This window comes from Ambystoma mexicanum, chromosome 11 (assembly GCF_040938575.1).
Source record: "Ambystoma mexicanum isolate Mex_15411 chromosome 11, UKY_AmexF1_1, whole genome shotgun sequence".
Taxonomy (NCBI): domain Eukaryota; kingdom Metazoa; phylum Chordata; class Amphibia; order Caudata; family Ambystomatidae; genus Ambystoma; species Ambystoma mexicanum.
Window position 1 is genome coordinate 929,443,175 of NC_090934.1, and position 14,873 is coordinate 929,458,047.

Consider the following 14,873-nt stretch of genomic DNA (forward strand, 5'->3'; position numbering starts at 1 on the left):
AAGATAAGCTCTCCATCCTGCATTGAGCGTAGGGGCGCGTTGATAACCAGTTGCTTCACCGGCTCGAAGGAATTGGCAAGTTCCAGAACAATATTGACTCCGAAAAGTATGTAGTTCGTAAGAGTTCACATGTCTGACTTTCACTCTTGTCCGATTCCTTGCCGTTTGCAGCTTGACCCCAGCGAAGAGTTCCTCATGGTAGCTGAAGTAGTTCAGGTAAGGATTTGGCTTATCCTACACAGTTCAATAAAATAAGGCCAGAATGTAACCTGTGGCTTGCTCCCTTATTCAGGTGTGGCGAGAAAATATAAGTTCGGGGAATAATGCCTCCGGCAGTAAGTCCATTGTGGTGAGAAGAGTTCCCCTCGTTTGTCCCTTCGTCTCACCTTGTTGTCCGTTTGTTCCCCTTAGGGGCCAGGGTACGGCGAGGATGCAATGGAGACTGCGCTGACCCGTGAAGAGGAATAGTACCCCCGGAGGTAATCAGGTAAGTCTATGGGGGTAGTTACTATTGCCTCCGTTTATTCCCTTGGCTCACCTTTGCTGTTCTTGTGTTCCCCTTAGGTGCCAGAGTGCGGTGGGAACGTGCAGAAGGATGCAGTGGATCGTGAGGATGCTGCGAAGGCCGGTGAGTTCAGCGCGGCGCTGCAGCAGGCAAGGCGGCGCGCGTAAAATGCTTTTCTTCCAGCTCGAAGGCGTGGTGGATCCGGAATTTAGATAAGGATCTAAGGTTTTGCTCTTATTCTAACCTCCTCTTCTTCTGTTCCTCCCTTTTTCTAGGAGCTGCAGACTCGGGGTGGGCGTGGCAGAAGACTGGATGCAGGCTTGCAGACACGGTGAGCGTTACGTTGCTGGATGCAGAATAACGCGAAGCGTGTGCTGCTCTTCGGGCATGGTTTAAATAGCCTCCAAAGTAGTCCCAGGTTAAGTATTCCTCCCCAGCCCCACCCAAGTAAAAAAATAAATAGTCCCTTCCAAGCCTCATTTGGCTTGGAGCTCTGCAGGATTGTCTGCATCAGGTAGTTTCTATTCTATGAGCCTGGCGCCTATGGCGCCAGGACCGCACCCAAACAGCCCCTAGCAGGGGTTTTTGGGCTTGCTCAAAATAACTTGATGCCTGCTTCTGGGGTTGCTGGACCTGGTCCGGTTCCCCGGGGGTAGGCACGACAGGCTTGTTGATAAGAGAGGCTCGAGTTCTGGGTTTAAAGCCAGAGTTTTTCAACCAGGCATGTTTTAAGTAAGGTCCCTTGGGCTAGGGTGCGTCCATCGGTCTCAGTTGAGTCCAGCATGTTGTGTTACTGGTCTCCCTTCAGCCACAACAGCCAGCAGGCGTGATCGGGCGGGCTCTGGAAGATCTTGAAGACCATCCTGAACTACTCCCCATTGGACAACACTAACTTGCCAGGAGAGGTGTTATTTGCGATCCTTGTGGAGTAGGCTGCAGAGGCGGTGACCCATTTGCCCAGGGCATAAACCTTTATACAGTCCCTGTCCGGAGGGGCTTCCGCCGATGACAGTGGCACCCCCGCCCTCTTCCAAGTGGTAGTAACCACCAAGGACTCCGGTGTAACATGACCCCATATCTAGAGGGGGTCAGATGTTAATGGGCGGATTAATTTCTCAACCCGCGGTTGACCACTGGTGGGAGACGGAAACAGCAAGGTAGCGGGCAGACGCCTCTTTAGAGCTTAGTAAGGGGATGGCGTGACTAGTTGGGGCGGGGGGGGGGGGCGGAACAGAGACGGGAGGAGGTCTGCCATTTTGGTCCAGTCTAGACTAAGGCTTTTTCACTTCCAAACAGTATAGTAGATGACCTGGAGCCATTATGTCATGTTGGGGTAGCCGCACTACACCATTCACTATATAGCTCCATCGAAAACAGTCCACACAGACGGTGTTCTCTCTTTACAGATACTGAAACGGGCACTACACCATTCAGTGACAAGCCATTCATCAAAGGCGGAGGCAGACAACTAGTGTTCAAATCACCACATAGAAAAGTCAACTTCCTAGTTCAGGGCTGGTATTGAACGCGTTGCATCACAGAATGTGTAATATTCACAGTGGCCTTACAGCCCCCAACCGGGGGAATCATATATTAATAATTAGCTTACAACATGTAGATACTGCAAGCTCTAACATCAGACCATTTGGGTTTTCGTAATTTGCCTTTATTTCACTGGAATTGAACTTGTTGGAGACTAGGGTCACTAAACAACCAAATGGCCGTCCCTTCTCTCCCTTGTTCGCTTTCTTCATATAACAAAACTATCAACAAGGCTTCACCACAAACCCTGAAGTAAAACATTTGCAGATGTAAGCAGTTCAGAGGAGCCATCTTGTCTAAATCGAGAAATGTCCCCTTGTATTTCACAATTTTATTATGATACCGTATAAGGGCGTGACCATGGGCGGCAAGAAGGAGTATAACCACTCAGATTTTGCCAGTAAATTATTAGAAGACATTTAAGGCCCCAGAACCTGTCTGGCTACCAACTCTTGAGAGCATGTAGGGTCTTTGGATTTTCTAGGCAACATGCTCATACCTTGCAACTTATCAGTACCCTTTTTAGGAGAGGATTCTAAATTTGCTCTGATGAAGGATGCTACCTCACATGAGCTACAATGGACTCTGAGGAAGAGAGCATCCTTTCATTTGGTGCACATAATGAAGGCACTACCACCAACTGATCGTAGAGCTGAGCTGGTAGATGACCAACAAAAAGTAGTAGGTAACCATAATTAATTGGTGACTTTGCACCTACAAACAGGCAAGAGATAGTAAATGTAGTAGATGGTAAGATCCTCAAAGCCTGTACAGTAGGAGCCACAATTGGACAATTTAGAATTGGCGGCATGGCATTTGTATTTGTACCATTATTAAATAATCATAAGGAAGCGTCAGGCGAGGGAGGTTTCATACAGCTCACATCTACATTAGAGGATATGGCATCTTCGGTTGTTTACTGGTGCTTATTGGCTTTCTCCCCTTATTTTCGACCAAGAGCCAATGTGTTGAGCTTCATTTTATGAGACACCATCTTCCCTCACTAGGCCGCTTTTTTCTTGATTTCTTACAAATCTGTCTCCTACCATTTAAATTGTTAGAGGCTTCAATTCGATTGGCATTATCAGAAACTCACTACAACCGACTAGTGGTTTTTGCTTTATATATTAGTGGCCAATCATCTGCGTCTTCACTGCCCTCAAGATTATCAACATTTGTTGACTAGAAAATGTCCGGGCCTTGAGCAGTCAAGGAATCTGGAAGCAAGGATATATTAAACTATTACAAACAGCACCCAGTTTAAGGCCCCAACTCTCGTGTTGCAAGCATTGTCATTTGTAATATTCTACAGTATTTTTTTTAACAGTACAATAGTTATGACAAAGCTTCAGTAAGATTTTTAAAGCAAAGCTAGTGGCAACATTATGGGCATCTAGTGCAATACTTGCACCACTATACTGTCAGCCCCATTGAACCCTGGGATACTTAGCTGGTATTTGACAGGTGGACTTGGTAGTGGACATCAAGTTCAACCAAACCGGTCAAACAAGGTGTGCAGGACAAGCTCACATTCACCAATCGGATATGGTCAGCAACCGTTGTTACTGCTTTGTCAATTACATGAACAGGTTCAGCCCTTTCTGCGTGAAGGACTTTCATGTGGAAAACATCCGTTTGTAATGAACAACAAAGGTTAAAAGGAGTGAATTGTTATTGTCCAGTTCAGCTGAAGTACAGGCCGCTGTACTAGCTATGGATCCCAGGCAATTGGGCACTGGATGCAATTCTTCAATGGCATCTGGCGCCCCTTTAAAAAAAAAAATGCGTCATATTGCCCTTTTTAGGTTAGGGCACCTATGCTACAGCTCATCACATACAGCTAGTATGTCTTTTGAACCAGCAATTTTGTTGGTCAAGGCCACAGGTTGCCTATTCCGATTCCTCAGGTTATAGGTCTTCTTGCCCACCTTTCCTAAGATGTTTACACCACTTGCTCCTGACCTGGATTATACAAGCCGTGTCCAGAAGCAACTATGTTAGCAAGTGTACTATATTAACACAACCAACGAAATAGGATTAGGCTGTCAATTCCAGTTTTAACAATATGTCAGTCAAATAGCAATAGAGCTTTACTCGCTGTGCCACACAGTGCCAATGGACTAGAGCTATTGCAGAAAGCCTTGAAGCCAGCCTACAGGTGCAATACCAAATCTGTGCTCTGCCTCGCAATGCACTCTCCACACACTCACACTGACGCGCGTTGGGCAGGTTATAGCGAGACATTCAGGCAGTGTTTGCCAAGCAAGGTAGAGCCACCAGTAGAACAGCGCAATTGAGCCAGGAGAAAGGGATCAACCAAAAATCGGATTCCACTGCAACAGAAACGTTTCCAATGTAACAAGGTTGCAGTCTCCCATACACAAGGCATTCTCCATGCACACAGACCTTTAATGATGTTGCCACTCTTACCCCCACAGACCCCTATATCCCTCAGACTTGTACTCTTACCACTGCAATGTAATTTTAGCAATGTAAATTCCACACTGTACCAAAGAAAGAACCCAAACAAAGCATACTGAAGAACAAGTTACCTACCTGTGGTAATGTATTTTCGACTGGATGTTCCTCCCACGTATTCCTCACCTTTGATATATGCAAGTATGCTTGCAGTTTGCATCTATTTTTTCCATCATAGGGTGAAGCGTTATGCAGCCTCGAATCTGGTCTTCCACGGCCTCTGTAGCATCCCTTGTGATGCTGATGCTGGTATATGAAGCACACGCGCTGGCAGTTAACAGTTCGTTTTTCTTCCTTTAATTTGCATGCTGTGTCATAGGAGGAAACAATCTTGACGTTGCGTGAAATGAAGGTGCAAGACAGAAATTCTAGGCAAGCAGGAGGGGATGATGGAAGGGCGATAAGGGATATGTGGCAGCAACATCTTTGAAAGAAGGTTAACACGGGTAAGTATCTTGTTCTTCAAAAGGGAGTGTGTCCTCCATGTATTCCTCATCTTTGATGGACACCCAAAGCAGTTTATGTCAGGGGGTGGGTGCCAAGAATGTTTTTATGGCAGCCACATTTGACCTCCACTCCGTTAAAGAGTCTACACAGTAACACTTACAGAAAGTATGATGGGATGACCATGTTGCCGCTCTACACTGGCCCACATCTTTCCAGAGCTGAGGAATGCACCCTAAAACTTGTGTGAATCTGTGTCTGCCAGGGATTAGCCTTCTGTTACACATAATCTAGAGATTGTTTGACTGCCAAGCCTAATCTTTGCCCAGCATAACCAATGAAACGTTGGTTATCCCGACAGACATTTGCAGCCTTTGTAATGTAGTAGCTTTCTAGATGATGTAGTCTCTCCTCCTCTTTGATGGGTGAGGAGGATAAAAAGTTGGCAACACAATATGCGGTCCAAGGTGAAATTCTGATACAATCTCGGAAGAAAGGATGATCGAACTCTCATAACTATCTTGCCCTTGAAAAAGGATGTGAAAGGTGGCTGAGAAGACAGGGCTTGCAGCTCACCCTTCAGGCAGACGCGATCGCTACTAAAAAGGCGGTTTTCATAGTGTGCATTCTCAAAGGACACCAATGCAAGGTCTTGAAAGAGCTCCTATAAGGCATTTTAATACTAGATTCAAATCCCATTTTGGCACGATTAAGGGGGTGGGTGGAAACAAATTTGTTAGGCCCGTAAGAAAAATCATACCACAAATGGCACTTAGTAAAATGCCTCACCTGGAGATCTCTTGCAAATTGACAGTGCTGCCGAGTGGCCTTCACCATGGTCACTTACAATCCAGAATGGATCAGGTGGAGCAAGAAATATAGAACATTGGGGAAGTTGTGTGAAGGAATCAAGTTTCTTCTCCCTGCACCAGCAGAAAAACATGTTCCAACAGCAGCGGTACAAGGATTTAGTTGCTGGTCTACTAGCCGAAAGCAACACCTCGATCACGTCTTCCAGGAGGTCCCAAATCCATCTCACCCTTTCAGACACCAGGCGTGAAGATCAAAAGTGGTGATCTCTGGGTGAAGAATGCGACCTCACTCTTGCGAGAGTAGGTCCTCTCTTTGGGTAAGACTAACTGGAGGGCAGATGGCCATTTCGGGAAGGTCCGGGAAGGTCCAGGTAGTACGTCCTCTGGCCCGGTAATGAGAATCACGGTTTTCCTCCACTTCCTCAACCTTCGGATTACGTGAGGAATGACGGGACTGGTGGGAACACAAAGTAGACCATCCCAATCCACCACAAATTAGTCCCCTTGAGGAAATTCCTTGCAGCATAACAGCTTGCACTTCCGGTTGACCCTGGTCCTGAACAGATTCACAAGGTGTTCCCCAAAGGGCAAAGATCTCCAGAAGGGCTGAGCCAGTTCCCACTCGTGGAAGATCGTGCTCTGCCTGCTCAGAGCGTCGGCCACATTTTCCTTTCCAGCTAGATTAACTGCCCGAAGAGTTATTGCTGGATTCCAAGGTGGCCACCAATGTGCGAGGACGTTTATTTCACTCCTCCATCTGGGCCCTCTGAAGTAGGCCCTCGGGCCGACAAGCTAAGCAACATTAACTGCTGATCCTCTGATAATCAGAGATAGTTGAGGCCCCAAGGACCCCTGGAAGAACAGCAATCGTGGTGAACTGAGGTGGTGGTGCCTGCTGGATTGGGAGCTCTGCCTGCCAGGGGGAAGCTGCATCCAGCAGGTGTGGTGCCCACGCCTGTGGGACCTGAGGGGAAGGGTACGTAACAGAGCGGCCGCTGGTCCGGATATGCTGCGGTGGCCTGAGGAGAGCATGAGGGAGAAGAGTCTGGAAACTGAGGAAACTGGAGGAGGCAGGGGTTAGCTGGTGGTGCACATTGCAGGCATCTGCTTGGCTGCCTCACCCGATGAGGAACTTCTTTGGACTCGTTTTGGTGGTCCGGGCTGCTGGAGGAGCAGAGTCGAGGGACAGCAGAGCGCAGACGCTGGTATGCCACTATGCAGCAGTTCTCGCTGTGGAGAGGAATTTCACGTACTTTAGAAAGGTCACAGGATCCACAATCTGCCTCGACGCCGACTAATCCAGGTGTGATGAGGTCAGGAGTCTTCCCCTGCGCATAGGACTTCCTTCCCTCCTTCTGCTCCAACTGGTTAGATACATTTCCCTTTCTTTTTCCACGTGCGTTTGCTTTAACATTACCTTCAGCCAAACATGCAGTTGCCACACCATTCCTCGTTGAACAGTCCCATATATGCAGCTGATATTTGACTTGGGGAGTTCCTCACAGGAATGGAGTTCCTCACAGGAATGGGAGTTCTTGTCCCCAAAATGGGACATCTGCTATTTGAGGTCCCACTTGCCTCGACCCCGAGGGAGGGTATTGCAGAGGGGGCTCACCTCCCTAGCCTCTTTGGGGGGTGGGGGGGGGAGCAGGGAGTGGGAAGTCTCCCTGTTTGGGGGAAATCAGTGATTTCTCACAATGGCCCCAGAAGACCTTGTCCAAAACAGTCACCTTCCACAAGCTGAATGCCCATATACCAAAAAGCAATTCAGCTCACTGGGTGCTATAGTAAACACCATTTACTTGTAAAGTTTCATGCTATACAGTGGAGGAAACGTTGGCCCCAGCTTAAAATTCACAACCAGTATGGCCATGAAGTTAGCAGGCAACACAAAGTAGTAGGTTGGGAAACCATTTTTGCTCAGGTTAAACTTTTGGAAACTGAAGTGAGACTGGAGTGGCTGCCACAAATCTGCAGCCTTCAGCAAGATCTGATGTGGCTATAGTTTGAAAACACTAGTGTAAATAGTGCAGAAACATGTAACAGTCTGGTGCCAGTGGAAGTGAACAATGTAGCACATGGTGTGTGATCAAAGTTCTGCATCATCTAGCATGCCTATTTCCCAGCTGGAAGCCATTTGCACGCCATGTAAACGTACCTACTCCCTTGCCGACAGAAAAGGGAGTACAAAATGTCCTTCTCCCATTGAATCTGACACTTTGCTTTGTTTAGTCCAGTCCAGACTTGGAGGTCAGTAAAGCCTTCCACTTTACTCATCTTTTTCCTCATTCTTATGGGAATCTGATTAATTCACAAAGACTCAGTACTGAGCGACTTGCAGTGTGAATCCTGTAGGCTTACAATTGCACACAAGTGAAGTGCAACCAGCCTCAACCCCTGCTAGAGGACGCGTCTTAAGTCTCACTGGGCCAACATGTGTACTGAACAAATCTCTTTAGCTACCACACTGCAGCCATCCAGGGACTTGCTGCTCTGCCCCCAAGGTTGAAGGTTATTTTGAAAATCCATGTAAACAGAGTCCCTTCCCCTTGCAGAAAGTATGGTCTGTTTTGGTCCCTCTACCACCACCCCTTGCTACATCTGGTTTCTGCTCAGTCAGATCAACCTGCAATGTTGACATCCTCCCCCAAGACTACATGATTCCCATATACTCTTACCTAAAGCATATGCCTGGAAATACCATAACTTGCACAAGGTTAATTTGGACCGGATATGGTCAGTGAGCAATGTTTTTTTTAAATGAGGGTTTCGTTTGAGAGGCTGGTACCAGAGTAAGAACCAAGTATTTAAAAAGGTCAAAAGAAAAACTATGTAAAAAATACCCTAGGTAAAATGTGCATATAAAAAAAAAAAAAAGTCAAGACAAAAGGCAGTTTTTTTTAATGAAACCAGACACTCAAATTAGAACACCCATCAGTCACTCTACAAGTATGGCTCACCAACTCCCACACACATAAGGTAGTCAACTTTGGTACTACAAGGATGGGGAGTGGTTTGTGATTCGATCCAGGAATAGTATTCGCTTCATAGCCCTTTATATATAAAAAAAAAAAAAAAAACTTGCAGTTGTCCATCGCAAACATTTCTTTAAATTCATCAAATGCAGTCACATGTACTTTGTACATTTTGGAATGGCACAGTCCGCAAAATCACACCACCTGCTAGAATTTCTTGAATGTAGTGGTCAAACTGCAAGAAAATCTTACCCAGTTCAGATGTGAGCATCAGAGGGACCTCACTGTTGTCTTTGCTGAGTTCTGCCAGAAGTTTGGGGGAGATCGTAAGGTAATCACACCCAGCTAGTGCTTTAATCTGTCCAATATTCCGGAAGGACGCTCCCATCACAATGGTTTTGTAGCCAAACTTTTTGTAGTAATTGTAGATTGCACTCACACTTAAAACCCCTGTAAATACATAAACAAGCATTAATAGCCCCAATACTTCATTCTGTAGCCCATTCAGAGAAGTGCATGGTACTTAGTTGTCCACCTGGAGACTACATATAGTTAAATGCAACTACGGAATTTGCACATCACTTGTACTAAGGAGTTCAATTTCATGAAGCATAGTGCTTTCAAACCAATATGCAATATGCAAATAAGGAGCACACATGAAACTAATTACTGGACCAACTACCCCACATTTCTTTCCCATTTTGTCAATTCACAACATTCCTTTGCTTCAGGCCTGGAAAAATGTACATTAACAGTGCAAAACAAAATGACACAAAACGATGTAGACGGGCTAAAACAAGAAAGCAATCTTAGGTTTTTATAGATCAAAGTGCTGCGTATGCAGGTTTGGGGGAGAAAAAACAAATTGACGACTGGCAGATTAGGCAAGGCGCTATAGGAAAAGGATGAAGGCACTGCAGAACAATGCTGCAGGTGGAGATGTTTGACAGACAATACAACCTAAAAAAGGAGATTTCTGGATGGATGATCTTAATATGCCAGTACCAATTAAAGACAACTGGCTGGAGTCAAATTCCTAATGCTTCGGCTTTAGAGGTGTAATCCTTCATAGTGGATTAGTAGCCAAGTCTAAAAAGGAGTGGTAAATATTGTGGTACAAATGCATGTAGCCAGCCAATGTTTTGGGCCATCCCTTTGTGTGGACCACTAGGCAAACCTATGATTGTTGTGCCAACCTGGCCTGTGAACAGCACCCTCTAGAGTGCTGGAAACTGGGTTGCTCAATACACATCCTGCGTGGTTAGCCTAGAGTGTTGGTGGCGTTTGGGACGTACAGGATTGGGCAGAAGCTAAAACTTTGGGTCGGCCTGCAGTACAATTGGAGTGTTGGCTTCAACTAGAAGCAGAGTACATTTTTAGTGGAGACCCTATGCATTCCTCCCATTCTCATCTAAATTGCTGAAGAATGGACAGAAGATGGGGTGCTGCATTCAAGGACCTGGTTGGCCAGAATAGCTGGACCCTTGTTCCTTTGTCCTCATCCCGATTTCTTCTTGGGGGATGCAGGAAGTGCTTAACTGGCACTCTTGTCCTCGGTCCGGAGTGGCTGGCCTGTCTCGACTATTGAGTTTCATTGCCTCATATTGAGAGTTTAAGGTAGTCGTGTTACCCCACTAAAATCCTCCTGGACCAAGCATATAGCGGTAGGGAATTTCCCCTGGCCTTAGAGGGGCCGGGTTGCAAGACTTGGCCCATCCAGGTTCACCACAATCTTTTGTTTCGATTACATGGGACCACTCATTGTTGGCAGTCTGCCCTGTGTTCCTGGATACCCCTGGCCAGGTCTACCTGGTGCCTTCTTAGTCACACACCTGAACAGATTTTTGTACATGTCTGGGCCATATCTGGTCCAAAGTTAACGTCCCTGGGTATCCAATCTGCGTCCACAGCCCTATACTTCACTGCTTTTCCTGCTGTTTACAAGCCGAATCCTCAGGGACTGGCACAGTTTTTCCTCTAGGTGGGTTACTTAATAGTCTTCAACGCTCCCCTGGTTCCAGGAAGAGTTGGATGTTTCACACCCACTACTAAGATTTGCCATGGTCTTTTATTGGTCTGAATCATTCTTTGATGCAATCCTTCTCTGCATTACAGAGTCTCAAAGCCTGGAGCAGAAACTTCTCCTGGAATCTCCTGTTGGTTGCTTTGTGGCTGCAGCTGTGGAGTGGGGGGGGCAGAGGGGGGTTGTAAAATGGTACTAGTACCTGCCTGCTTTCACTCAGGACCGCGCGTGCCTATGGGTTTTGTCCCAGTTACAATAATAACAGTTGAACTCCTACCATAATAACAGTTGAACTCCTACCAAACTACTGAAAACCAGTAGCATTCTTCACTCTACACACACTCCCTGCTGTTGGCTGCCAGAAGAGTACTTGAGGAATCATTTGTGATCAATGTGTACATAAATATCATTGGACATCACACAACTTGCCACTGTTCTTATATAGGAGAATTGAGTTAACCGATTAACACAAGTAACCCGATCTAAATTTTTTTGGATGGCAAACTAGGCAAGTTTTTTTTAATCGGGCAACCTTTCATCTCCATTGTGCAAAGCAGATGTAGAAATGTTTTTACATTTAGGTATAAGTGTTCTATAATGTATCCAAAGCTGTTGGGGAAACAACTGTTACAATGCCTACACTGGTATGGAGATTCAAGCTTGTGTATGTATTTGCCGTTTTAAATAATCTGTTCGCCCCATCCCTTAGAAGGCTTGCAAAATCTAATCCACTCACATTGGCAAGGGTATTTTATGAAGGGAGTAATTTGCATGGTATGCTACATGGCTGGCAAGTATAGGGATGTTTGTTTGCAGTAAATGTCAAATAAAGGTTCATCTGCATGGCTGGCAGCATTGCAACATATATGAAGTGTGCTTATGGTAAATTATTTCAGAAAGCACTAGTAAATATGTGGTCACCCATCACCATAGGGTCAGTGCACTGGTCTTAGGTTTAGCATGTACACTAAGGAACTCACCCAGGTCTAATGGGATTTTGAAGAATTTGAAAGGCCTGCCCTTAATATTCTAATGTAAGAATGGTCCAATTTAAGGCCCTTTTAGTGGTATACATGCACGGTTTTACTGGTATACCTAACCCAAGTAGATGTATAGGTTGTCCTCTACTGGGGCCAACTGCGGCTATCCACCAACCTTCTCCCCTCCCTTGAGTGAGCCAGACTCGCCATTGCTAACAGAGTTTGGCCCATCTTTCGGCAAGAGCGACTCTCGCCTTTATGCTAAATAGTTTAACAACCCCAAGAGGGATGTGGAAAAATCTAAACCAGTCTATTAACCTGGGGCCCTCGTTGATACGCGTGATGTGCCATACAGTTTCCTGAATTCTTGTTTCGATTGGGAGTCAGTGTAGCACAGCAGATGGGCTAAAGCTATGCTGGTGAAACTGCATGGGAGCAGTGTTCTTCACTGTAGATGTGACGGGGCATTCTGGCTCAACCAATTATTGCAAGCAATAATGGGCAATCCAGCTACCCGATGAACAAGCTTAAATGTAGACTGCCAATTTCAACTGGTGGGCACTGAACCACAATGGGCCGCCAGACAACAGGCAGGTTTTAGGTGGTGTACTAAGTATCTTGGTATTTGTAGGGGTCCAGCTTTACAACATTCCACCCAATCCCTTTACTTGCAACATTCAACAATTATGACTGGATCAGTCTCATGTGATGGCACTATGCAAATGTGCTGCTCGTTAGCATAATTGTAAACGTACACTTTACACTGGAAATTACCACCAATGGATTCAGTTAACTGTTAAGAGGATAGAGGACTTGAGGTACCAGTCATGTCCTTCCCGGCCAACCCCGGCCCCCAATTTGGAATGTGGCAAGACTACCTTGTACTTGCGTTGAAAAGAACGATAAGAGGGTTGTGGCAGCCAGGTGAGCTATATCTAGAGGCCAATGTGTGAAAGGTCATCCAAGTCCAAAAATATTAGCAAATCCATCCTTCCCAAACCTCCCATTCTTAATTTATTCAATAGGGAGATTATAAAGGCTTCAGTACTGTGAGGTGCCAAACCACAGATAGACAAGTGGGTATTGACAAAAAGAATTGTGGAGTAGCTACTTTCTAAAGCAGAAAAAAAGTGATTGGACCAGTTTTCCACATCCGCTGAATGCCTACTGTGTTTTCACTACAGGTATTTCAACTGTTCGCGTTTTCACCATGGAATCTACCACAGCTGTTTTGGCAGATTCACGTTTTAATGGGGTATGGGAAGCAGGTGGCAGGCTGAGGGGGTGAATTGGGGGGGGGGGGGAGCAGAGCAAACACCAGGCAAGAAGCAACACTGTTTATTACAGCTGGACAAGCACAAATCAAAACAGATCAGCGCTAGGCTCTGATCGAAAGGCTAACATCTGAATGGAATACTAACAGTTTTATACCAAGAAATACAATGATCAGAAGTAAACACCTCCTCGAAGTTTACATGGATTAGTGATGCATAATTGGAAAAAAAAAATGTTGTGGTACCACATGGAGAGGCATTGTAATGGCATTTATTCACACCCCACCCTGGAACAACTTATTACTGAAGTAACATTTGTGCTGAATGCTGGAACTTTGATACATTGCCATGGGTCAGCACCATTGAGAACCGAACACGAGACACCCTGCAGCTGGTGGAAAAGGTGACATTCACGTGATACCGGTTGGAAAGTAACTGTAGTAGACACTTTAGGTTGGCCACCTCCCCAGAGCTCAGGAACTAGTGGATTGGTCCTCCCAGGAACGACACTTATCTAGTGTTCCTTTTCCAAAGCTTGCATGGACATCTGGTCACATGACTGCCGTACACTGGTACAGAGCCACCCACGTTGCCATGCAGGGCGGCTACTTTGGCTGACCACCCTGTAATTACATCACCCGGTTCTAGTTAGGTTGGCACTCGTGATGAGCAGCTGGTGTCCCCCTATCCCCCTTTGCAGATCCCAGTCATATTACGCATTTCAGATCGAGGCTTTCTAGAAATTTCCTAGAAACTTACGCATACAAATGAACATGTTCAAAAACACCTCCTGCTAGACCAAGCACAAGTTGGTTTCAGACCCGCAAGAGGAACAGAATCGGCACTATCCATCCATCTGGGACGACCTAAAAAACGAACGCAGAGTCCAACACAACCTCAGCTTTGATTCTGCTTGACCTCTCTGCAGCCTTCAAATACCATGACACCTTAAACAAAAGACTGGAAGACATAGGCATAACGGACATGGCACTACTATGGATTAAATCATTCCTATCAGACAGAACAGAAACTGTACGGCTAAAACCCTTCAAATCTACTCCACGAGTAAAAAACTAGAGTACCACAAGGATCCTCACTTTCATGGACTAAGGCAGGATAGACTTGTGAATGATGGCAGGTGCTGCGCATGCACGCATTAGCCAGCGTCCATTCTAGATGGAATTGTGAGCGTCAGCATGTGCCGCACTTGGCTGGAATTGTGAGTTTTGGCACGTGCCGCACTTGGAGTTGCAAATGTTGGTGTGTGCTGTGCCTGGACGTAGTCTTGAACACTAGCTGGTGACATATCTGGATAGGATTATGAATGTCGGCATGTGCCACGCTTGGACGAAGTTGTGAATGTGGACGTGTGCTGCACTTGGATGGAATTGTGGTTAACCACACATGCCGCACTTGGATGGAGTTGTGAATGTTGGTGAGTGTCGCGCCTGTACGTGGGCATTGACCGGTGTCACATCTGGGTAGGGTCATGGGCATCAGCATGTCTCACACCTGGATGAGCAGTGGGTCTTGGCATGTGTCACGCCTGGACATAGTTGGACATTGGCCAGAGTCGCATCTGGACGTAGTCGTGAACATCGCATCTGTATGGATCGTGGGAATTGGCCTGCGGCGCGTCTGGACGGATCGCGGATGTCAGCATGTGCCACGCTTGGAGTTGCGATTGTTGGCATTTGCCCAAGTAACCATCCCACTAACAATCTCACCGCTCTGCATACACCTCTCAAACTCAACCAAACGCAACCACAAGCCTACAACGCAACAATCCACACAAACTACACTACAACAACAAAACAAACCACACAGACTCGCACAACAC

At 46.2% G+C, this 14,873-nt stretch overlaps 1 protein-coding gene across 1 annotated transcript in view; it reads right to left on the bottom strand.

Annotated features, from left to right (window-relative positions):
• TALDO1 (transaldolase 1) overlaps window positions 1–14,873 on the bottom strand; it is a 142,055-nt gene that overhangs the window by 22,238 nt on the left and 104,944 nt on the right. Inside the window, exon 6 of the mRNA XM_069624037.1 lies at window positions 9,009–9,206. Within this exon, the coding sequence (XP_069480138.1) occupies window positions 9,009–9,206 (198 nt within the window). The remainder of the gene's footprint in view (window positions 1–9,008; window positions 9,207–14,873) is intronic.